The sequence below is a fragment of the Danio rerio genome, chromosome 2, assembly GCF_052040795.2.
Source record: "Danio rerio strain M-AB ecotype USA chromosome 2, GRCz13ab, whole genome shotgun sequence".
In the NCBI taxonomy this organism is placed as follows: domain Eukaryota; kingdom Metazoa; phylum Chordata; class Actinopteri; order Cypriniformes; family Danionidae; genus Danio; species Danio rerio.
Genome location: NC_141022.1, coordinates 51,821,150 through 51,846,949, shown reverse-complemented (window position 1 = coordinate 51,846,949; position 25,800 = coordinate 51,821,150). Strand labels below are relative to the sequence as shown.

The following is a 25,800-nucleotide window of genomic DNA, read 5'->3' as shown; positions in this document are numbered from 1 at the left end:
TTTAAATTGGCCATATATTAGTTGCAAATCAGTTGACAAATTTTCTTTTCAGTAGCTGTGATGTCCCTCATCTCATTTTGGGTGGATGTCAATTCTTTTGCCTTGCGCTCAAAAAGTCCTTGTCGTGGTATTGGGGAAAAGTCGTCTGCAAATGTCTGATTAATTTGGACGCCTCATGCATTCGTTAGCAAGAACTTTAACTTTGCACTGATTTGACACATTTTATGCTACAAAAAAGTCACACCTATCTTAACTTTTTAATGACTGTTAACTCATTTTGACATTTTTATTTTTAAATTCATTTTTTATGAATACATTTTCAAACTTTTGGTGTTGCTTACATTTATATTTGCTTTTTTTTTTTTTTTAAATGTGCACCTTTTTGAAATTTTGTCCATTCTTCCAGGGGTCCGGTGAATGAAGATGTGTTTGCAGCTCCGGCTACTGCTGAAGGCAAATGCGTGGATTCTGACATCCAGGACATCACCGAGCAGATCCACAGACTCCTGCTGCAGGTGCCCAAACTCATTCACAGTAGAAAGATCCACATTAATGCTTCTAAATATAGACTGACCATGAGAGACATCAAAATCATTGGTTAAAAAATACGTGTGTGATTTGCAGCCGGTGCACAATAATGGTTCAAGTGGCTATGGCAGTCTGGGCAGTAATGATCACCTGCTGAGTGTGGCGTCATCCAGTGAAAGCAATGGTAACGGGACACGACAGAGACATGAGGAAGAGGACATCAGGAAAGCCAAACCGGTGAGTCACATCATCAATTCTAGCCATTTTTTTACAAGTCAAATGTGTCACTTTTATTCATGCCTTGAGAACTTTCCATCATAATACATTGTGTTACAAGCTACTCTGTAGGAAAAGTAGTTAAAGCTCCTGTCAAACTACACTAGAAAGAATGTTTTTTGCTGTTTGTTCAAACTATTTATTTAAAATGAGCTAAATCAACACAATTATTAAGTTTCTTTGGGGACATTTTAATTGATTTTATGTTTAATCCACTTAAATTAGCAAAAACGATGTTGTATACGCACACAGACTTTTAGATTTCAGCCAGCCAGCCCAAGCGCTTCCAGTGAACTGCTGCACTATTATAAAATTGCCATGTTTAAGATCTGATTTTAAATGTAGCATTGCAAGAACTTAGATTAAGCACACAGTAACACTTTGTTTAAATAAAAGTGACAAATGGCTTCATTTTGGTAGGAGATTTTTGTGAAGTCTTTTCTTTTAAAGGCTTTTAGATAACTACAGTTACTGAAAGAGTTGATATGCTGATAAGTGGTCATTGATTCAGTGTAAGCGGACAGTTAAATACATTTATTTTTATACAACAAGTAGTCTAAGCGCCCCTGGATTTCACATTTAGCCCATCAAGTGCAGCCGTTGTCCGAAATTAATGTTTGTTTTTTAAATACCATAAGTCTTTCATGGGGTTTCCACTACTCATATCAATATGATACATCATTTTTGTTATATTTAGCTACTCAAGTCTTAATACTTATCTTTTTTAAAGCAAGTCTGGTGGATTGATTAGTCTTTTTGTGTGTGTGATTTCTCAGAGGAGCTTTCAGGAGATCTGCAAAGGCGTTCACATGCAGAAAAACCAGGAGCTGCAGTCCAAGAAAAGCCCTACTAGTATGTACCCATATCCGCTACCATCTGTGCACCTCGTCTGTCATCAAAGTCTGTGGTTTTTTTTATGCAATCTGTGCTCAAATATTTCCAAGATTTGGTATCAAATAATCACTATTAGTTTACATGAACAAAAATTGGATTGTAAATTCAACTGTGATATTGAAACCTCAGCAGATGGGATAGAGGAACAAAGGAGAATAGAAAAGAAAAGAATAGAATAGAATAGAATACAATACGATACAATACATTACAATACAATGACAGAGTATAATGGAAAAGAATGGAATACAATAAAATGGAATAGAAAAGAATAAGTTAGAATGGAATAGAACAGAGTAGAATGGAACAGATAAGAATTGAACTGAATAGAACACAACAGACTAGAGTAAAATAGAATAGTATAGAATGGAATAGGATAGAATAGAACAGATGGGAGTGGTACTGAATAGATCACAATAGAATAGAATGGAATGGAATAGAATGGAACAGAACAGAGTCGAACTGAACAGAATAAAAGATTCAATGTATTATTAGTTTGTATGCATTACTGTTCGAGGGACATTAAAGGGATAGTTCACCCAAAATTAAATTTACTCACTATTTATTGGTCCTCAAGTGGTTACAGAGTTTATTGTTTCTTTCTTCTGTTGAACTCTAAAGAAGCTGTTTTGAAGAAAGCTAAAATTGGTATCCATAGTAGGAAAAGCAGATAGTTACAGGTTTCCAACATTCTTCAAAATATCTTCTCTTGTGTTCATCAGAAGAAAGAAACTCATGAAGGTTTGAAACATGTAAAGGGTGAGCAAATGTAACAGAATATTCATTTTTGGGTGCATTATCCCTTTAAGAGGTCATTTTCATCATGATTTTAGTTATATATGGTAATAAATGAATAGTTTTATTCTGTAAGATTTCAATAATTTGTTCAAAAATAACAAAAACATTTACCGTCATTTTTTCATTTTATTTTTATTTTTTTAATATTTTATTAAATTCTTCTTTATGGGACATCCTGTAAAAAAACTTCCAGTAAGTTAGCACATTTTCTGTTATTTAACAGACTTGATTCTTTCTATATTATTTTTTCTCATGCAATATATTGTTTCAAACCACTAAACTGTCATTAAAAGGCACTTGGTTGTACTGAAGAGTTGAAATTTCATCAACAGAACTCTACAGATCACAAGTGAAGTCAAATTATGCAATTCATAACTGTAAATAAACACAAAAAAGTCCTTTGAATCACAAAATACAGAACGCAGTTTTTACAGAAGTTTAGAATTTATTTTGAGTAATTGTGTAGCCTTCTCAAGCCTGTTTCTTCCTCCCCTGCAGAGTTTGTTCAGAAAAGTCCAGTGGTTCGACCGAAAGACTCTGCATATCCAGTGAACTGGAGAGAGTCTCAGGAGGAGCAGCGAGCGGCGGTGCAGGAGGAGCTGGCCTTCAAAGACCAGACCGTCTACTCCTATCAGCAGATCAGCTGCCTGGACAGCGTCATCCGGTACAAACACACACACACACACACACACAGTCACGTCACAACGGAAACTGCTGGAGACTGTCTCCGCTTGCAGACTAATGTAATGCACTTATCGACCGTGTTATGCTAAGCGACTGAATGAAGTGTGCCAGGAGGAACAATGATTCAGCAGAGAACATTAGATTTAGCAGGAGCTGGAATTACACTTCTGGATGTCTAGCCTAAAGCCATGGAAAATGACGCAGCATTGAGACCTGCTCAGGTTTAAAGAGATGGATCACCCAGAAAGAACCATTTATTATCAGTTTACCCGCCCTCGAGGGGTTTTAAACCTTTGAGTTTCTTTATTCTGTTGAACACAAGAGAAGAATTGCTGAGTAAATTATGACAAAATTTTTGTTTTATAGTGAACTATTTTTTAATCCACTTTACCCTGGATATGGCTATGTTTTGTGTGTGTGTGTGTGTCTATATATATTTAAAGTTTAAGTTAAAATTATTAGCCTTCCTCTAAAATTTTTATTCTTTAGAGTCTTTAAAATTCTGTTTAATAAAACATTTAGTTATTACAAAATAATTAAAACTATTTCATTTAAAATTAAAAAACATTAAGCAACACTTTTATGAAGGAAATAAATGTTTACAAGAAGGCTAATAATTTGGACTTTAACTGTATAACATATATATATATATATATATATATATATATATATATATATATATATATATATATATATATATATATATAATATCCACTGCGCAAAACATGCCAGAGTAGTTGGCGGCTTGTTCCACTGTAGTGACCCCTGATAAATCAGAGACTAAGCCGAAGGAAAATGAGTGAATGACTGTATATATCGTTTTTAAATATTTTAAATTCACGAAGATGACACATTTTTGCTGCGAACACACTGATATTTTTATTGTGTTTCTCTTGGGTTTCAAAGAGTTAAAACTACAGAGTTAGCGCACGTGTGTTGTGCACGTAAACCACGGGAAATAATGATTATAGGGTCTTAATGGTACAAAACAAAGTCATAAAGCTGAAACTAACCAGATCAGAGATGCTTTTAGTTTACATTTTCTCCTGCTTCAGTCGTTTGCTAACCTGATGTGTGTGTCTCTTGATCAGCTATCTGGAGAGCTGTAACGTGCCCATTACAGTGAAGAGAAAGTGCCAATCCTCCTCCAACACCACGTCCTCAAACTCAGACGAGGACAAGCAGAGGAACGCTGACAGCTCCATGCAAGTCTCTGAAGGTACTGCAAACATCCACTTTGCATGTGTTTGTGTTTACATATATAAAGGTTTTCTTTTTCATAGTTAAGCAGGTTTGAGCAGGTCAGATTCATTTTCTTCACAACTTTAACACAAATCTTTTAAAGCTTCATGATAAGATAATCATAGTTCGCCTAGAAAATTTTCACATATTGTATCCGCCGCTGAGACTGCAGCTCTGCACAAGACGTTTGGCCTGCAGAGAAATTAAAATGGTTGTGCCCAACTGCGTCTGGTTCTCTCAAGGCTTTTTTTTCTTCACTTTCGCCAATTGGTGAAGGTTTTTTCCCTCTCCGCTGTCGTCTCTAGCTTGCATGGTTTGGGATCGGTAGAGCTACGCATCAATGAATTTGCTCTTCAGTGTTTAGGCCCTCAGTAGTGATTATTAAACCACACTGAACTGAACTGAACTGAACTTAAACACTAAATACTGAACTACACTATTCCAATTTACTATGATCTTTTATGTGTTCTGCTTTGGCGCTATCCGCTTGTTAAGTGATGACGTGTTGGTGACGTATGTAATACTGTTTCCTGGTCCAAGGCGCCATTCATTTGAGTGGAGAAATCATTCGTTTATGATCACTTTTTATTCATATCACACATTAAAGTAATTTTATATAAAATCATAGTGTACACAACAATCTCTGGGCTTGCTGCATAACAAATACCAAAATTTTAACAATTTATTAAACAATGAATCACTTTCTGGCCATCGGATATTAGGCATGGACATATATACTGCGATCGTGACTTTCGAAAGTATTAAATCGCTTTGTAAACGTTTATTATTACCATTTCATGAATCTCCCCATTCAGTTGAATAGAGTGCTTGGACCCGGAAGCCGCTCCGCGTGACGTCACACTTAATAAGCGGATACAAATAAAGGTGAATTGAATTGAATATATTTCATATTCCAGTAAAGGGGACTATATTTTTATACAATACTACACTATATTTATGTTTAATGTACAGGCCAGTGGCTTTTATTATTTTACTAAATCCACCATAACCTAAAGCAGGGCCGGAGTGGGACTCATTGTCAGCCCTGAAGTTTCAAGCCTTAGACCAGCCCACCTCAGTTCACGACTGACTATATCAAAGTAACGTCATTTCCAATTCAGTTTCTAATGATACTATCAAGTCTTTTCCAGGGAAACAGCTGCTTTAGAACTTCTAATAATTAAAAAAATATGAGAAGAATAAAGGGCAGCTAAAACTCCAAGCACTATTCTTTTAAACATCACAATGTCCTTTCCTGCAATATCTGAATATATTTTCTGTGCAAAATTCTTTATAGATATTCAGTCCTTTGTAACAGTGGTCACACAAAAAAATTAAAATAAAATATGTTCACTTATTAACCCAAACAGTATTACATGTCTTAACACTAAAAATAAAAAAACTCGGGTGAGGTTTGAACCCAGGTCAGCGCGTTATTGCGCAACTTGCTGACCACTGGACCACAATGGCGCTGTTATGAAGGTGCGTTTGGAGTAAAGATTAAAACAAGTATTGCAGTGTTGTCCGCAAGACTCTTAACCACAGTATTACTTTCTATTGATAGCTTAATCTTTTTCTCCGCTTTTTAGATTTCTGATCAAGTCATGTCAGATTTATTAATATAGTAAATCATCTGGTTTTTATTAAGCAGGTGTAATAGTCATTAATTCAGGGCTTCATTTGTGCTGGAACAGGCCGGATCTGGATCCGATGCCTTCACTTTCTTTTCCGCGACTCCCCAACCCTCTTCACTTTCGTCCGCGACAACCAATATATATGCTCATGGGGCTGCGAGAAAATCAATAAAAAGAGCGGAGCTGCGGTACAATAATGAATAAAAAGAATGAGGCTATGGTCAAATAAATAAATAAATAAATAAATTACGACTGCTGAGAGTGCAAGCAGCTAGGGCCCTCGAGTCCAAAAAACGGACCGGCCCATTGGGAATTCTTCCGCTCCTCCCGATTAGCCAATCCGGGCCTGACCTGAAGGTCATTTTTAGTTCTATCAATCACAAGAAGAAAAAAATATTCAACTAAATGAAACCACCCCATACACCACACACCCAATAATTCTGTCTACTTGGGGAAACTGCTAAAAACACTTATGGGAGCTGGCATAAGATCTCAGTTATCATCAATACCCCTTCAACCCACTTTGTTCAGCCTCCCTCTCCATTTGAATGAGTTTTGAGTGAGCTCTAACACTGCTTTGGTTTTGTGTGTGTTCAGAGCCGGCTCATCTGAAGGAGCAGTCAGGTCTGTCAACATTAGAGGTGTCGAAAAAGCCTCCAGGCTCAGGTGTAGTGAGTCCGTCTCTGACTCCTCTGGCTTTGCCCAGTAAGCCTGAAAGCGTGGTCTCCATCACCAGCCAGTGCAGCTACAGCAGCACCATTGTACACGTGGGAGACAAGAAAGGTAAATTCAGTTCCTTCTTTATCAGTGTTTCTTCTGACTGTCTTTCTGTTTCTTTCTCTCTTGTCTGTCTCTTCTTATGAACACTGTTTCTGTTACAAAACCTAGTGAGCTGCCTTGGTTTATTTTACATCGAGATAATAATATGATATAAAACATATTTCCTATTATTATTATTATTATTATCATCATTATTATTATTATTATTATTATCATTAATATTATTATTGTGGTTATTATAGTTTTTATTATTATTGTTGTTGTTATTGTCATTATTGTTATTGTCAGTATCATTATTACTATTATCATTATTATTATTATTACTAATATTATTATTGTAATTATTATCGTAATCATCATTATTATTATTATCATAATTATTTTTATTGTTATTATCATTATTATTATTATTATTATTTTCATTGTTTTTATTATTATAAGTATTATTATTGTTATTATTACTGTTTTATTATTATTTTCATTATTTTATTGTTATTATTATTATCATTATTATTATCATCATTATCATTAATATTATTATTGTTGTTATTATTGTTTTTATTATTACTGTCATTATTTTTATTGTTGTTATTATTATTATTATTATTATTACTAATATTATTATTATTAACATTATTTTTATTGTTATTGTCATTATTATTATTATCATCATTATTATTATTACTCATATTATTATTGTTATTAATATTATCATCATCATCATCATCATTATTATTATTATCATTATTTTTATTGTTATTATCATTATAAGTATCATCATTATTATTATTATTATTATTATTATTATCATCATCATTAATATTATTATTATTTTATTATAATTTTTTTACTTCTATTTTTGCATGATTATAAAGGATTTATATATTTTTTCTTGTTATCATCTGTACTCTTCAATATTTAAGAAATTCTATCTTTAAACTAAATATATATTGAATAGAAAATAAGTCGTATATTGTCAAATAAATTATTGTGTCATAAGAATGTTTGTAATGTAATGCATCATTAATAAATAATAAATATGTTGTATAGCTAATGTAAAAATAATTTACATTATTAAATAGTTTGTAAAAGTTTTAATATATAATAATGTAATATTTTTGTTCAATTGTTGTTAATCTTGTTAGTGTAATTAATGAGCAATAATGTTAAAGTAATAATATAAATGACAATAATATATTCATATCATGATACTGATGAGCTGTTTTTTCATATTGAAAACGATATGATTTAAAATCTGTACTATTTTTTTAATAACTGAAACTATTTTAAATCAGTTTAAATTAATAAATCTTTCAATAAAAATCTTAAAATACAAATTAAACCTATTAAAACAGTATAAATTACTGTTGCATTTCATGATATAAATGAAATTACGATTTTAAATCTGTAATATATTATTTAAATCACTTATTTAAAACAATACAAATTTATTTAAATTTCAGTGTATTTGCTGTTAAGTAATCGGTTTTTTTTTTTTTTGAACTAAATGTAAAATCAGCACACACAACTATACAACTAAAACAAATCTATATTGAACAATTTATTCATACATTAATTTTCCTTGGGGTTATTCATTTGGGGTTGCCAAAGTGGAATGAACCACCATATTAAATGATACAGAGATTTAAAAAAAATAATAAAATGAAACTCTACCTATGAAGCTCACATGGTTTTGAATACATTTATCTGTATTAGAGCTATAAGTGTTATGTCTGTTCCCTGGTAAAACACCTTTTTTGTTTTAGTCGTGTCGTCAACAAGACACATCTCTACAAAGCAAGAATACTCTTCCAAACTCCAAAGTTAGTAAACCCTTATGACATAGGGACAAAAACAAAGATTGATCGTGAAGCCCTGGAGTTGATGACTAAAATAAAGACGCACATCACTCTGGCGGGGCTTCAAAAAAATTGCATCTTATTAAATTCTGCATTTTCCCATGGCTCCCATCCCAACATGCATGAAATAAAGGCCTTGATGCAGCCCATACAAATCAACTGCTGGTCGTTTCTCCTGTGTTTTGGCGGGACGTTAGCTCACCGTTTTGTTTTTTCCTGCAGAGATCATTGAAGATGTTCCCAGCGCTGAAGGCACAGATGTTCAGGGTCTCGCCGTCCCTCCGGCCGCAGTTTCGCCTCAGAATCAGGAGCGAGAGGCGTATAAGAAACTGGGTCTGACCAAGCAGGTTCTGGCGGCTCACACGCAGAAGGAGGAGCAGGCGTTTCTCAGCCGCTTCAGAGAGCTGAGAGGGGTCCACGCTTTTAAAGCAGACTGTTCCCTCTATCTGGAGAGGCAGAAAGGACAGGTCACGTCTGAAGGTAAGCACACCTTTGAGTCTGACGCTCATTAACATAACAAGAAAGTAGCAAAAATTTATGTTTTCAATTTGCTGCTGGTGGGATTAAAAGGAGGGATAAAACCGCTCAACAGGCTCATCAGCAGCCCAACACAAAGCCAAGGGCTCTTATAGTTGACTGAAGAAACAATCGAAAACAACCATCTAGATGTACATTATCCCACTTATTACACCTCTAACAGAAGTAGACAATTATTCCTACAGTTAAAGTCAGAATTATAAGACCCCCTGTTTATTTTTTTAATTTCTGTTTATTGCAGAGCAGATTTTTTTCTACGCATTTCTACACATAATAGTTTTAATAACTCATTTGTAATAACTGATTTATTTTATCTTTGTCATGATGACAGTAAATAATATTTGACTACTATTTTTCAAGACACTTCTATACAGCTTAAAGTGACATTTAAAGGCTTAACTAGGTTAGTTAAGTTAACTAGGCAGTAATTAGGCAAGATATTCTATAACAATAGTTGGTTCTGTAGACTAAACTTATTAGTGGCTAATAATATTGATCCTAAAATGGCTTTAAAAAAAATAAAAACTGCTTTATTCAAGTCGAAATAAAACCAATAAGACTTTCTCCTGAAGAAAAAATAGAAAAAAAGGGGGGCTAATAATTCTGTTTGCAACTCTACAACATCTCTTTGTTCTGTAATAATACTTTCATTAAATGTAAAGCCTGCAGTCACAATTATTTTGTCACAAGATGGCGCCAAACATTTAAGAACAGCTGCATGACTGATAAGCTTAAATCTATTGACCTTATTCTAAAATGCGGAAGTGCGCCTGTTTTCGCGATTGTCTTAGAACTTCCGATTCAGTCGCCTATGGGAGAAATGACTAGGAATAATAAACGGCAGAAAATGGCCAAACTACTTTCTCAACAAACAAATGTTTGCATGACTACACAGACCAAGTAGCATAATATAATAAGAAAATATTAAATTGCAACATCAAGCAGCGTAACGAGCAGTTGTTAACGTCAAAAAATGAATGGAAGTGAATGTGACCGGAAGTCGCGAGACAAAAATATTCAAATGGCTGCGCCCACTCGTCAGCTGAGAATAAGGTGAATAACTTATATCTATCTATCGTCCAAACAATTAAATATTTTCTGTAGTAACAAGTCTTATGTTATTGTTTATTAATTTATTTTAGTCAGTAAAAGTTATTATTATAATTCTTATTAAATTAAAAGTTTAATATTATTGGTATTAAATCGCTGTTATTAAACAATTAATTTTTTAAGTATAATACTTTTCACTTTTCTTAATATTCACTAATTTTGATAGTAATTAAATGGCATATTAATAATAATATATATTTTGCCCAATATTTATTGTTTTAAAGTTTTATTTATTACATATATTTTAGTGTTATTATTATTATCATTAAATTTCTAAATATGGTCCATGTTGTGCATCTCTAAAAATGAGCTGCAAGTCTGGATTGTAAATTGAAAGTCATGTTGTTCATGACTGCCAAAATGATGTTCGAAATTGCAATTATTTTTTCCCAATATATTTTATGCCAGTTATATATATATATATGAACTTTGAATTTTTTTCTCTTTTTTTTATATTTCCCAAATGATGTTTAACAGAGCGAGGAAATTTTCACAGTATGTCTGAAGATATTTTTTCTTCTGGAGAAAGTCTTATTCGTTTTATTTCGGCTAGAATAAAAGCAGTTTTTATTTTTTTAAACACCATTTTAATGACAAAATGATAAGCCTCTTTCGTTTCGTATCATTATAAAATAACTTGCCTAATTACCCTAACCTGCCTAGTTAACTTAATTAACCTAGTTAAGCCTTTAATTGTCACTTTAAGCTGTATAGAAGTGTCTTGAAAATTATCTAGTCAAATATTATTTACTGTCATCATGGCAAAGATTAAATAAAACAGTTATTAGAAATGAGTTTTTATTACAAATATGTTGAAAAATCTTCTATAATTCTGACTTAAATAATTAATATTTTAATTAAGACTTTAATAATTCTGACTTCAACTGTGTATGTATATATATATATATATATATATATATATATATATATATATATATATATATATATATATATATATATATATATACCATCTAGTTTTATAATAATAAGTATCCATAAATTTATTTTATAACCTCTTTCTGTCTCTCCAGCAGTCCCTGCTGCTCGCTCATGCAAGGCTGGAGGTGGCGGCGCACAGGAGACCACCACAACCCGCAGGGGGCGCAACAAAAAGACCAAATCCAAGCGAGTAAAGCCGAATGAGTCGTCAGACAGCACTCCATCAGGCCGTAGACCTGCACACAGACCTCAGCTCCAGGGCCTTAACCAGACATCCTGGTCTCCCTCAGACACGTCCCAATCCACATTCCCTATCGCCTATCCTGCCGTGATGCCTGCGTACCCGCTACAGATGTACCCAGGAGCTGGTGGTATGCAGCCCAGAGTGGACGCTCCAATGCCAGGCTTTGGGGAAGGTCAATGCACACCAGATCCACGCATCCCAATGCAGCCCATCCAGACGCCATATTCTGCTCCACTAGTCACGCCGATGGTGGCGCTGGTGCTGCCTAACTACATGTTTCCACAGGTGGGCAGCGCTCCACGCCAGGCTTTCTACCCCCCAAAACAGGGACCATTCCCCACCCAGCCCACCTTTCAGACTCAGCCTGGTTTCACACCGCAGGCTTCATTCCCCCCGCAGTCGACGTTTACAATACAAACACAGTTCACCTCCCAAAACCCCTTCAGCTCACAGCCTACATTCCAGCCTCAGCCATTTCCATTCGCATGTCCAGAAGACCCACCCAAAGCACCTGAGCCGGAGCTGAGGGAGGAGCAATCCCGGAGCCCCACCCCTCAGTCAATGGGTGGAGGCGGACCTCCATCTCCACCTCTGTTCCAGTCACGGTGCAGCTCGCCCCTACAACTCAACCTGCTCCAGCTGGAAGAAACGCAGCGCTCGGCTGACAGACAGGAGAACACAGCGCCATCTGCTGTATCACTGAACAACTGCAGTGCAGGGGTGGAGAAAGCGGGCAGCGTGACTGGGCAAAGCAAACCGGTTAAGGATGTGGTGCAGGTTTGTAATCTGATTATGGCTTTCTTTGACTTGTTGTAATGTTAAAGGGATTGTTCACACAACATTAAATCCTTGTTTACTCATTCTCAAATGTAGATCAGGGGTGCGTTTCGCAAACAACGGCATAACTCGCAGCTAAACAATCATAGTACGCTGCATCGTTTTGGAAAGGAACTATGTAGTGACGAGTGTTTCCCAAAACTTGTAGTTGTTCTGTCGCAGATCCGACATTTGAACCACATTAGTTATAACGTAAAATGCCCATAATGACGCTCTTAACTGGGTGGAATAACTACTTCTTTACAGAAGAACCCCATCATTTCTTTGTGCAAATTATATTTTTTTCACGCACACGCATTTAAAATAAAATCCAATATTAGTTTGGGTAAAAACATGCACTCGCTTTCATATTAACTGAAATATAACGGCACATATAGGCCCGATGTTTCCTTTACAAATATTATTGAGAACATTACATATTGTATTCTCAAACATAAAATCCCTTACAACAGCTAACACTATTCTAATATCATATATAAATCATATAAATAAATAAATAATGAGGCGATTTGTTATAAAATTAAATTCAATATTTATTATTTATTAGGAAATAAAAAAAAATCCTATTTTAATAATAATATTAATGATGATGATGATTATTTTTTTTGGTAGGAATTTTTTATTATTATATATTATTTTTTTAGAAAAGTCTACTTTTATAATTTGACACTTGTAAACCACTGCAGAAATGTTCTAACGAACAGGTCCACGTCTTTTATAGTACAGATACTTAATAAATAGCCTACTTTAAATTAAAAGCATTAACGTATGCTATATGTTTTGTTTTCACAAGGTTTGGAGACGTAACAGAAATTCAGATTTTGAATAAAAGGTCACCTATAGCTTTCATCATGAGCCACGGCTGTGTTCAAAGTGGCATCAATGTTTTCAAAGTGCACTGCGAAGGGAACGCAATTATAAACATGAAGATCGCTAAAACTGAACTTTAAAGTGCGTTGAAAGAAAATTACACCTAACAGAGTGATGACTTTAATGCTTTTTTATCATTCAAAGTTTCAAATGTTTGAATGTTCTAAATGAATAGGGCATAGGGGGGATAACTAGGAATAAAACACAGCCAGGAACTATGTTTCTAACTACAGCTTTAGAGGTGTAGTTGCAAGCATACAAGTTTGCGAACGGTGGATTTGGGAAATGCCAAATCAACAAACTATGTTTGTAGTGATGCAACTTGCGACTTTAATTGTCTAACCATGGTTGTCGGAAACGCACCCCTGGGCGTTATGACAAAAAATACCATAAGACATATCATATCCTGATTATGATATACAGTTGAAGTCAAAATTATTATTTTTTTCTTTTACAAAAATTTCCCAAATGATGTTTAACAGAGCAAGTAATTTTTCACAGTATTTCCTATAATATTTTCTTCTGAAGAAAGTCTTATTTGTTTTATTTCGGCTAGAAAAAAAAGCAGTTTTACATTTTTTTAAAAACAATTTTAAGGTCAATATTATTAGCCCCCTTAAGCAATACATTTTTTCAATAATCTACAGAACAAACCATCGTTATACAATAACTTGCCAAATTACTCTAACCTGCCTAGTTAACCTAATTAACCTAGTTAAGCCTTTAAATGTCACTTTAAGCTGTATAGAAGTGTCTTAAAAAATATCTAGTCAAATATTATTTACTGTCATCATGGCAAAGATAAAATAAATCAGTTATTAGAAATGAATTATTAAAACTATTATGTTTAGTAATGTGTTAAAAAAAATTTTCTCTCTGTTAAACAGAAATTGGGGGGAAAATGTACAGGGAGGCTAATAATTCAGGAGGGCTAATAATTCTGCCTGTAGATCACAATATTTCTGTAAATCCAGTGAATAATTTATATATATTGGCCACGTGTTAAGGACTGTTTCTTTTTTACATTTGAAAGTTTTCACTCAGATGTAAACTTATTCATATGTGATCATATTGCTTTATTTCGATTTTCAGGGATAATGTTTAATTTAGATTGTCGAAATATAAAATATAAACAACTTTTTAAAACAAAAAAACTAATGATTAGAGGATCATCAAAAGAATTCAAAATGCAAAATACTGCTAAATAAAATGCTAAATATAAACAGTGTAGTTTCAAGATGACACTCTTTTCACTTTGCTGTTATTCATTTTTTGGTCTGCATCCCCATGATGGCGTGTGATACTGCGCTCATGTAAATTATTCAAAGTATTACAGGAAACAATATCACATGACAATATAAATGATAGAGCATGACATGAATTGATAGGCTTTTTATTTTGTCCATATGATTTATATATATATATATATATATATATATATATATTTGTCATATTGCACAGCCCTTACTCAGGTGGTTACAAGTTTGTTTGAGTTTCTTTTTGGTGTTGAACACAATTAGATTTGTTTGATGAATGTAAATTTTTAACTTTTAGCATGTGTGTAGTAAGTCAGTGACTGCCTTTTTTCAGCATTCTTTACACTTGTTTTGTTAAACAGAGGAATAAATATGTGAAGGGTGCATAACTAATGACAGAATTTTAATATTGGAGTGATTTTTTTCTTTAAAGTGTGATTTTGTTTATTAATTCCATGTTTAAAACAGTATTGTTCTATATGTTTTATGAACAGCAAGGCAATAAAAGGCAAATAAATTCACATGTAATACTTGTACATTACCAAAAGATGGCAGTGTTTGCATCCTAAGCATCTTGCTGTAAAAGCATGCAGTTATTGCGTTAATAATAATAATAATATTATCGCAAAGTTAATATCTTTATTTTAAGAAAAGAAAGCAACTGCTAATTAATTAGTCAATAATGCTAGCTATAAAAATGCCATTTTACATTTATCGATGTGTTGTGATATTAATACAATTTCCCCAGTTGACTTTGAGCAGCTGTACTTAGAGAGGGTTTTCTTTCCTTTAGAATGACCGGGGTTCATTTGTAGGGGATAATTCAAAATATTTAGATGGATTTTGTTTTGTACCATTTCACTCTTAATTATGTTCAATTCATGTATTTCCTATTTTTCTCTGTTTTTTTAGGATGAAGGATCACCTGTGGATGGTCAACACAGCGATGCGCTCTCTTCATCAAGTGACCTGCTGGACATCCTGCCGGAGGACTCGCGCTCGGGCACCGGCTCTGCCACATCTGGCTCCATGGGTTCAGGATCAAACCGCTGTGGGACGTCTACCAGCGGAGGATCTGCCAGCAGAACTGGTGAGCATTGAAGATTTTATTGCTGGTCTGAAGGGTCTAAAGTTTACACAACATCCAAAGTTATAAATCAGAAATGCTTGTTGCGCATTAAATCAGCATTTCAGAATCATTTCTGAAGCATCGTGTGACATTAAGCATGGGTCTCAAACTCAATTTCTGGAGGGCTGCAGCTCTGCACAGTTTTGCTGCAATCCTAATCAAACACAAAACACAGCTGATCCAAATAATTGAGGTGTTTAAAAGTGTCTTGAACACCTTGATTAGTTGCATGAGCTGTGTTTGATTAGGATTGGAGCAAAACTGTGCAGAGCTGCGGCCCTCCAGAAATTGAGTTTGAGACCTATGCTGTAGAGTAGTGATGCTAAAGAAAGCTGATTTGTTTCACAGAAAGTATTGATATTAAAGGGATCACACACAGAAAAAGAAATATTCACTTGAGTTGTTCCAAGCCTTTGGGAGTTCTTTATTTGTTCCAACATAAAAGAAGATATTTTGAAGAATGCTGAAACCCTGTGACCATTAACATCTATAGTAAGTAAAACAAATGCTATGGAAGTCAATAGTTACAGGTTTCCAACATCTTTCAAAATATATTATAGTATGTTCAACAGATTGAAGAAACCCATAAAGGTTTGAAACTTGTAAAGGGTGAGTAAATTAGGACATGGATGATGTCAAATGTGTAGAGTCTTTGACCAATAAACAATATTTAATAAGTGACGTATAGGCCAAAAAGCCCAGAATTTTTCATTTGACCGATGCATGAAAAACTGCAGTGTTTAACCTTCAAACATGAATGACTGCAAGCCTTAAATGTTAACACATGTAAATAAAGGAATGCCATACTGCCATTTATTATAGCTTCTTCTTGTTTTCTAGTTTTTATTTTAAATGTTTATGTTTTTTATTGTTCTAATAATGTCTGCCAGTCAAATCAGTACTGCACATACTGTAAAAACACTGTCGTAGTTATATTCGTAACATCTTTATAAACAAACGTGTGAAAGCAACAGCAAAACAGGAAGAAACACATTATCTAAACACAGAATAATTAATCAACACATACTCAAACATATATTTTCCACTTCCCTTAAATTATTTTGTAGCTTCTTTGTTTTGTGTTACAGTACAGACTGGCTCTGCTTTCAACTTTTAATAGGGCACTCATTCAAACACACACTGGAATTTAACTGGGGGTTATTACAAGCCTTTAGAACTAAAAAAATATAGTAATCAATAGCTAGGTTTCCATCCACCTAGTTTAATGCATATTTTTAACTATTCCATAAGAACTGCTTGATGGAAACACCAAGATGTTCATACATTTTTAAATGCAGATTAAAAAAATCTATGTACTCAGCTGAGTAGAGTAAACTTTATCTGATAAGAGAAAAAAGTGCATGAACTATGAAGGAAACCCATTTGCCGAATAGATTTCATTCATTCATTTTTCTTTGGCTTAGTTTATTATTTATCAGGGGTCACCCCAGCGGAAAGAACCATCAACGATTTCAGCATAAGTTTTACACAGTGCTTCCAGCCACAACTCAGTACTGAAAAACACCCATACACACACTTATTTACACATACACTACCGCCAATTTAGTTCATCCAATTCACCTATAGCACAAATCTTTGGACTGTGGGGGAAACCGGAGCACCTGGAAAAAAACCCGCTCCAACATGGGTAGAACATGCAAACTCCACACAGAAATGCCAACTTGCCGAGACTCAAATCAGTTCCCTTCTTGCTGTGAGGCGTCAGTGCTAACCACTGAGCCACCGTGCCGCCTGTATAAATTTCATTATACTCTTTAACAGATGATGTGATGGAAAAAATGGGTGTAATGATTGGACAATATTTAATAAACAAACCAGCAGAATGACCACATTATAAAAGATTTGAAGTGTTGTGTTGGTCATCCTAAAATCCCTCAGCCAAAGTCTGTCATCAAAGCGGTTCAGTATCATTACGTCCAGCTTTCTTTTGAGTATCTGCACTCCAAAGGAGCATCTCACGCCTCCAAAAGACACTGTGCATTTCATCTTCTGAGCTGATTGTCATTTATTATATTAGAAAAGGCCCTCAGTGACTCTTACCACAGCAGATTGCATTTTTCTTTTTGATTGTTTGAGCCAGTTTATCACAATTTTGTTCCCTAAGACTCATTGAACATAAACTGTACATTATTCGCAAATGCTTTATGCAATATATTAGATTTGTGCGTACATTTAATTCACATCTTTAGAGGGAAACAAAGCTTGTGTTTCTGAAATACCATATAAGCTTCTGTGCTCGATTGTAAAGTGTTAAAAGTCCATTTCTCTCTCCTCTTTTCATTGCAGAAAGCAGCAACAAGAGCAACAACAGCAGTAACTACTTTGGCAGTGTGGATTCATCCCAGAAATCCCACAAGGCCAAGGGTCAGGGCTCTGGTGTGCTGGCTCTGGACGGCAGTGAGAATCTGATCAAGTATGTACTGCAGGACCCGCTCTGGCTGCTCATGGCCAACGTGGACGAAGATGTAATGATGTCATACCAGTTGCCTTCTCGGTGAGTGTGCGACTGGAGAAACAGACACCACCCTCCCTCACCCCTGCTACTAGTGATTCATTCAGTAATTTTCCTTAAGCGCAGTCCCTTTATTTATCAGGGGTCACCACAACGAAATGAACCACCAACCCAGTACAAGGAAACACACATACACTCTCGCATTCATAAATATAAACTACGGCTAATTTAGTTTATTCAATTCTCCTTTAGTGCATGTCTTTGGACTGTGGGGGAAACCCACGCCAACACCAGGAGAACATGCAAACTCCACACAAAAACGCCAACTGACCCAGCCGGTACTCAAACCAGCGACCTTCTTGCTGTGAGGTGCTAACCACGGAGCCACCGTGCAGCCCTACTAGTAATTCCCGCCTTAAAATAACCAGGCCAAGCCGTCCCTCACCTTCCTGCGCTACATCAGGCAGCATTTAGTAGTTTAGCATTTCAACACACCTCCATACCTCAACTATTCTGACACAGTGCATTAATGTCAGAACACGTCAGAAGCTAAAAGTCGGTCTAAAGCTGTAGTAAAAAGCTGCAGCCTATTAGCAGTTATCAAATAAAGCATAAATTACGATGACATTCATTATTAATTGTGTCGAGAGAGAAAATCTTGAAATGTTAGCTGTACTCAGAACAGAATATGATCAAATTTAGAATATCAACATTTTACAAAATGATGTATAAAAACGTTAAATCACAAATAATAATAGTCTTCATTTTAAACTTTCAATTCAAGTGTGTATATATCTCGCCCTTTTCACAATAATCGTTGTTTCAAAGCAGCTTTACAAAAGGTGCTCATTATTGCATTATTATCAAATTCAGAAAACTTAAGGTTATTAGTTACTATAACTTTATTAGTTACTAATAACATTAGCTTATAGCTTTTAGCAGTTAAAGTTATTATAAATAAACATAGTCAAAATGCAGGTATATAGTTTATAGGAGATGTCTACAGTTGAAGTCAGAATTATTAGCCCCCCTGAATTATTAGTGCCCCTGTTTATTTTTTTCCCCAATTTCTGTTTAATGGATCGAAGATTGTTTTAGCACATTTCTAAGCATAAGAGTTTTAAGAACCTATTTCTAATAACTGATTTATTTTATCTTTGCCATGATGACAGTAAATATTATTTGACTAGATATTTTAATTTTTTTCAAGACACTTCTACACATCTTAAAGTGACAATTAAAGGCTGAACTAGGTTAATTAGCTTAACTAGGCAGGTTAGAGTAATTAGGCAAGTTATTCTATAATGATGGTTTGTTATGTACACTATCGAAAAAAATTAGCTTAAAGGGGCTAATAATTTTGTCGCAAAAATAGTTTTAAAAAAATTCAAAATTGCTTTTATTCTAGCCGCAATAAAACAAATAAGACTTTTTCCAGAAGAAAAAATATTATCAGACATACTGTGAAAATTTCCTTGCTCTGTCAAACATTATTTGGGAAATATTTAAAAAAGAAAAATAAATCCAAGGGGGGCTAATAATTCCGACTTCAACTGTATGTGCACATGTTCAATGAAGTGTGTTGTCCTTGAAGGACAAGTGAGCTCGATAAACAATGGATGTCTAGGTTTTGAACTAAGAGAAATTTATTTAAGTTGAAGTTTGGAAATCTGTATATACAGTTAATAAATCAAACATGCATTATTCATTATGAAGGCATTTGGTATTAACCATGTGGGCCAAGTATGTATACTAGGCATAAAAATGTCTAGCTAAAGCTAAAGCAGGGATTCTGCAGGTTTCACAAAGATAAATTTAAGACTTTAAGACGTTTTTTAAGACCATCATGAATTAATTTTTAAACTTATACAGAGCTAAATGCTAAGGATTCTTTTCGAATATCCTAGTTAGAAAAGATTTTCACTTGCCCTATCAATAGATGATATAATTCCATTTACAAACCCTTATTAAGAATAGAACAAAACAAAGCTGTCAAGTACTTCAGTCTACAATAATAATAATAATAACAAATTAATAATAAAATATATTGGTCAGGTCAGTATCATCTCAGCAGTAAATAAATGCAGAACTTTTAAGCAAATTTTACTGCAAGTAATTAAATGCTCTTTTTAAATAAAAAGTTACTTTTTTTATTGAGATTGGTATATTGGTGATTGTATGGGTGTTAACGGCCAGATTTGGTAGCTATACATGAACAAAGGAAAATTAAGACCTGTAAAAAAAATGATTTAAGACCTACAACACAGTATTTAAGTAGATTTAAGACTTTTTAAGACCCTGCAGTAACACTTTAAAGCTAAAAAAAAAACAGCTCTTATTCAAAATAGATACAATGGTTTTCATAATTAGCAATTTAGTTTTTTTCTGTGCAGATCAATTCTCCCAGTAAATTAGTTTTATTAAAGTGATTCAAATCATTTAGTGAAACGTCGTTGTCAGATTTGTCAATTAGGGGGCGCTGCAGATATTTCCGTGTGCACACAGTTCCATCAGTTCCAGCAGATTCCAAAACAAAAGTACACTATACATTATATAACTTTAGGTTAACTGTGTATATACAGTAGTCCAGTGTTTCCCAACCCTGTTCCTGAAGGCACAACAACATTCCACATTTTCAACCTCTTCCTTAACAAACACTCCTGGATCAACTCATCAGAACATTACAAGAGACTCCAAAACCTGAAATGAATAGGTTACATAAGGGAGACATCCAGAATATGTACTGTTGGGGTGCCTCCAGGAACAGGCTTGGGAAACACTGTATCAGTACATGTTTGAAGTGGATCGAAAATGTTTTTTACATATGTCCTAACACAACAATAAATGTTGTTGAACTGTTTTAGAACAACTTTTGTGAAAGTTAGGATTCTCTTAAAATGTTGACAGCTGTATACATTGTCCACCTTATACACAACTGTTTCTCAACCAAGTTCTAGGGGCACCACTAGCACTGCATGTTTTGGATGTCTCCTTTGTCTGTCACACCCATTACAGGTCTTTCAGTCTCTGCTAATGAGCTGATGATCTGAATCAGGTGTGTTTAGTTACGGAGACATGGGCTGCGTTCAAAGCCGCATACTTCCATACTATATAGTACGCTAAAATGCGAGCCGAGTAGTATGTCAGAATTCATAGAATTCGAAAATCAGTACGCGAGAAGTACCCGGATGACTTACTACTTCCGGCGAGATTCTGGAGTGTGCATCCCATGCACTCTGCGCTATCCCATAATTCCCTGCAAGAGAATTCATGAATGGAAGTCAAGCAATGCAACTGATGCAGGTAGGTCACATGACCATGACAAAAAGGCAGATGTAGTACGTCCGAATTCCATTCATACTGCTCACATTCATACTGTATAGAACGTACTTTTCTAACGTCCGAGTACATTTAAACTCAAATGCAGTATCTACTGAGTAGTAGGCGGTTTTGGACGCAGCCATGGAAAATGTGCAGAGCTGGTGGTCCTCCAGAAACGTGGTTGGGAAACACTGCTATACACAATTGATTTAGATTGTAATGTAATAACAGCGCTTTACAAAATAAACTTGAATTGAATGAATTTGTTTGAGTCATAATCTTTAATTGACCTGTTCATCCTCATGAAACCAACCAGTGGAGGCAGGCATGGCATTGAAGCAAATCTATTCTTCCATTCTCAGAGACATCCAGAAGGTGCTGCGGGAGGACCGAGAGAAGCTGCGTCAGATGCAGAAGAGTCAGCCGCGCTTCACAGACGAGCAGAAGAGAGAGCTGGCCGACGTGCATCCCTGGATGAGGAGAGGAGGACTGCCTAAAGCCATCGACATCAAGGTCAGCACACACAACAACACATACAGTTGAAGTCAGAGTTATTAGCCCCCCAAATTATTTAGTTTTTTTCCGAAATTTGTGTTTCAATGAGAGCAGATTTTTTCAACACATTTCTAAACATAATAGTTTTAGTAACTCATCTCTAATAACTGATTTATTTTATCTTTGCCATGATGACAGTAAATAATATTTGACTTGAGTTTTTCCAAGACACTTCTATACAGCTTAAAGGGACATTTAAAGACTTCACTAGGTTAATTAGGTTAACTAGGCAGGTTAGGGTAATTAGGCAAGTTATTGTATAATGATGGTTTGTTCTGTAGACTATCGATAAATAATATAGCTTAAAGGGGCTAATAATCTTTACCTAAAAATGGCTTTTAAAAAAATTAAAACTGCTTTTTTTCTAGCCGAAATAAAACAAATAAGACTTTCTCCAGAAGAAAAAATATTATCAGACATACAGTGAAAATTTCCTTGCTCTGTTAAACATCATTTAAGAAATATTTTAAAAAGAAATAAAAAAGGGGCTAATAATTCTGACTTAAACTGTATATTTACTCAGCATTTTGTCATGATATATTTTTTCTGAAGTTTTGTTATTATGTATGCAGATTTAATTATTTTCCCAAGTGTTGATTTATGGAGAGAAGACATTTTTAAATATGATCGTTTGAATTATTAATTTCTAATAACTCTTTTATTTTGTCTTTGACAAGATGACAGTTTAGTAATACCTCTAGGAGTTTTTCCAGCTGTGGCGGCAGGCCTTTTTTACACAGACCTGTGCCGTTATTTCAATGACAAATGTCGTGAGCTCAGTTTTACAAGTCGAGATCCATTTATGTAATAGCCTACGAGCATGCGAATCTCTTTGCTTGCGCGCCAATTTCCTCTGCTCGTGCACAAAACTTCTTGCACGCCCCCTCAAATATAAGCTGCTTCAAGAGCGTGCAGATCTTCTTGTGTGCTCTCAAATAAACGCTGCTGAAGTGCGATTTAATGCGTTTATGTAACTAGTATGTCTCCAACATTTATTAGATTTGCTAGGAATATTTATGAATGTCTCTTATAGAGCTACAGAGCGATATTAATGCATTCTGAAGTAAAGTGAAACGGTTTACGGTCAGTCAGGACTTAACATTAAAGGGTTAAATAAATGACGCACAGCACTACTGCGGTTACAGAAAAGTTTGTTATAATTCACTTACCTTTTATTACATTCTGGTGCGATTATTACTCGCTATTAAAAAAATTCAATGTTTTGAATGAGAAGCTGTAATGTAGCGTGGCGCCCCGCCATGGAAGAATGAATGTAGCGGAAACCATGTAGCACATAATATTTGACTAGATATTTTGCAAGATACTAGAATCCAACTTAATGTGCAATTTAAAGGCTTAACTGGGTGAATTTGGCATTTAGGTTAATTAGGGAAGCTACTGGATAACACAGTTCTGTAGACTATAAAAAAATGAAGGAGGCTAATGATATTGCCTGATTCAAGAATAAACGGAAACACTTCACTGCAATCTAGAAACCTTTACATTGTCAGTATAGACATTTTTCATGGCTGCTGCATGGAGGGCGCCATAGTGACCAGCGTCTTCCGGTAGAATGCTAAAAACTTCTGTTTACAGCGTGTACAACTGGTAATTTGCGCTCCGAAAATCAATTTCAATAACGTTTTTAATGGATAACAGAGTGTTTTTATGACACACAACTTAGAAATGTGTCTGGTAAAACCGTTATAATCTGTCACATGTGGTTCAAGCGCGTCAGAAATACGAAAAAAACGTCCCCTAGTTCATGTGTCTGCCGTCAGAAAACAGTGTGTGTGTGTGCGTTCCCGGCCTGTCAGCTGTTAGCTCAGCGGCTCTTTAACACACGCACACACACCACACAGAGAGAGAGAGAGAGAGAGAGAGAGAGCGAGAGCGAGAGAGCAAACCAGAGTACTGGCATGAAACTCAACAGGTATGAAAGTCGTGCAATTTACAAAAATGACCAATAACAGTCTTTTATTGATACTTTGCTGGCTGATTTGCTGTTCTTTCTAATCGTTAGGGTTAGGGTTAGGGTTAGTGAGCCGTTTGTGTTTTATTTCGTGTGTTGTATTCACCACGGTTTGTGTTTTTCTTTCATTTCAAAATGACACTAGCCTTTATTTTCACTTTGTCACCGTTAGTAAATCAGTGTGTCAGTGGCACAGTACAGGCTACGTGTGTGTGTCAAACATTTAGGTGAATTACATTTGTTTGGGCTGGTTATATATTTGAAATAAAGAGAAAATGTTGACTTTAGCGATGACGAGGCTTCATGTAAACTGCAGAAGATGCCGTCTGACAACGAGGGGAAAATGCCTCACAGCAGCTGTTTTCCATCCTATTAGATCACATTTCTTTAAGTGATCAGTCCAGGAGATGGTGCTGATGGACAACAGTATTAGCTCAAAGAGGATAAAAGCAGGTAAAATAGATTAAAACTATCATTTTAAAGCTTTCCAAATGTGACCGTTTACACGCATCAGCTGCCGACCGGAAGTTCTTCGCATTCTCCTTGCGCATACACGCAAAGCATCATGGGTAATTTTGCGTTCCAAGAAAAAGGTCTATAAGTACGCCATTTCATCTACCCAATTGACAGCTATAGTAAATGAACAGTGACATGCTCATGATCATCTCCTCTGTTATAGTATGATAAGCTGAAGAGTGATTAATGGAGCGTGTTGTTCACCTGCAGGCGTGCATGGGCTGTGAAGAGCTCAGTGAAGCTCTGAATGAAGACGATCCTCCAGATCTGCACATGGGAGAAGCAGAAAACAGCGACGTCACTGCTGCTCCAAACTCACAAGAACTTCAAGAACCTCCAAACTCGCCAACGCACAGCTGTCCCGGTCCAGACACCTGAACTGAAGCTCAGCCATGAGGGACCTTCAGCACCACAGACCTCCAGGAAGACTCTCGCTCGCTCCGCTCCTGTACAGAGACAGTGTAAGTACTGCAGTGAGAGAGAGAGAGCGATCGGGTGTCTCCAAAGCCAGACTCTGTGCTGTTCGATGACCATTACTGTTAGAGTGAGCGGATCACTTTCCTCTTCAGTGTTTCTCCTGTTGTCCTGTACATGTACAGACTAACTTATTTCCTTCTTGACAGAACTTTGTTTTGTACTATTTTGTATAAATGTGTGCTGTTTTCTCCTCTGAAAAGCACTCATAATGGATCTGCTGGTGTTTGCTAGTTGTGTTGTTGAATAGGTTTCTGAATTCCTTTCGCATTCACAATTCTTCGCTGAGGACTTGTGAGTTATTTATTGAATTAGGGCAGTGGAATTGTGTCCTAACACAACATCTGATCTCTTCGCTTGAGCAGTTGTAGCTCATTTAAGATGTTTAGTGAATGCATTAGGTGAATTGATCTGAAAAGGGTTTCAGATGAGAGTTCTGGTGCTATGTTCTCGATCAGGCCGGCTGCCTGATCATCTGTTGCGATATTGAACCTCAGTGTTAGATTTCTCTTTTATAAAGCGAGGTGTAAGTGATGGTGGTTTAACTGATCTCACAGACTGTCCATGTGTCAACCTGCTGTGAAGCCACAGTTACCAAAAAACAGCTGAAACAGAGAGGCACCTTATTCGGGAGATTACAATATGCCATTGGAGGGTCTCCATTTGAATAATAATTCAAATACCAGTGGTGAGGTCAACTTGATATGAAGCTTTAAAGGTTTAGAAATCTATTTTACAACGTTTAGCACACGTTTAAAAGAAATATGCTTGCATTCTGTCACTTTGGAAGCTGTGCAGCCATCTGTGATGTGTCTTACGCTGCCTGTTTGTTTAATAAAGTGAATTTAAAATAAAATCTATTTTTTAGAAATGTA

General features: G+C 35.3%; 1 protein-coding gene across 6 annotated transcripts in view; it reads left to right on the top strand.

Moving 5' to 3' along the window:
• Positions 1–25,800, top strand: part of per2 (period circadian clock 2) — a 62,826-nt gene extending 37,026 nt beyond the window's left edge. For 2 of the 6 annotated variants that reach the window (XM_087238760.1, NM_182857.3), the window contains 12 exon segments: positions 407–515; positions 625–765; positions 1,581–1,656; positions 2,992–3,157; positions 4,269–4,396; positions 6,651–6,836; positions 8,915–9,172; positions 11,371–12,299; positions 15,398–15,575; positions 17,922–18,129; positions 21,771–21,921; positions 24,662–25,800. In XM_087238760.1, the coding sequence (XP_087094886.1) occupies positions 407–515; positions 625–765; positions 1,581–1,656; positions 2,992–3,157; positions 4,269–4,396; positions 6,651–6,836; positions 8,915–9,172; positions 11,371–12,299; positions 15,398–15,575; positions 17,922–18,129; positions 21,771–21,921; positions 24,662–24,829 (2,698 nt within the window). In that variant the 3' untranslated portion in view covers positions 24,830–25,800. 6 annotated transcript variants of the gene reach the window in all.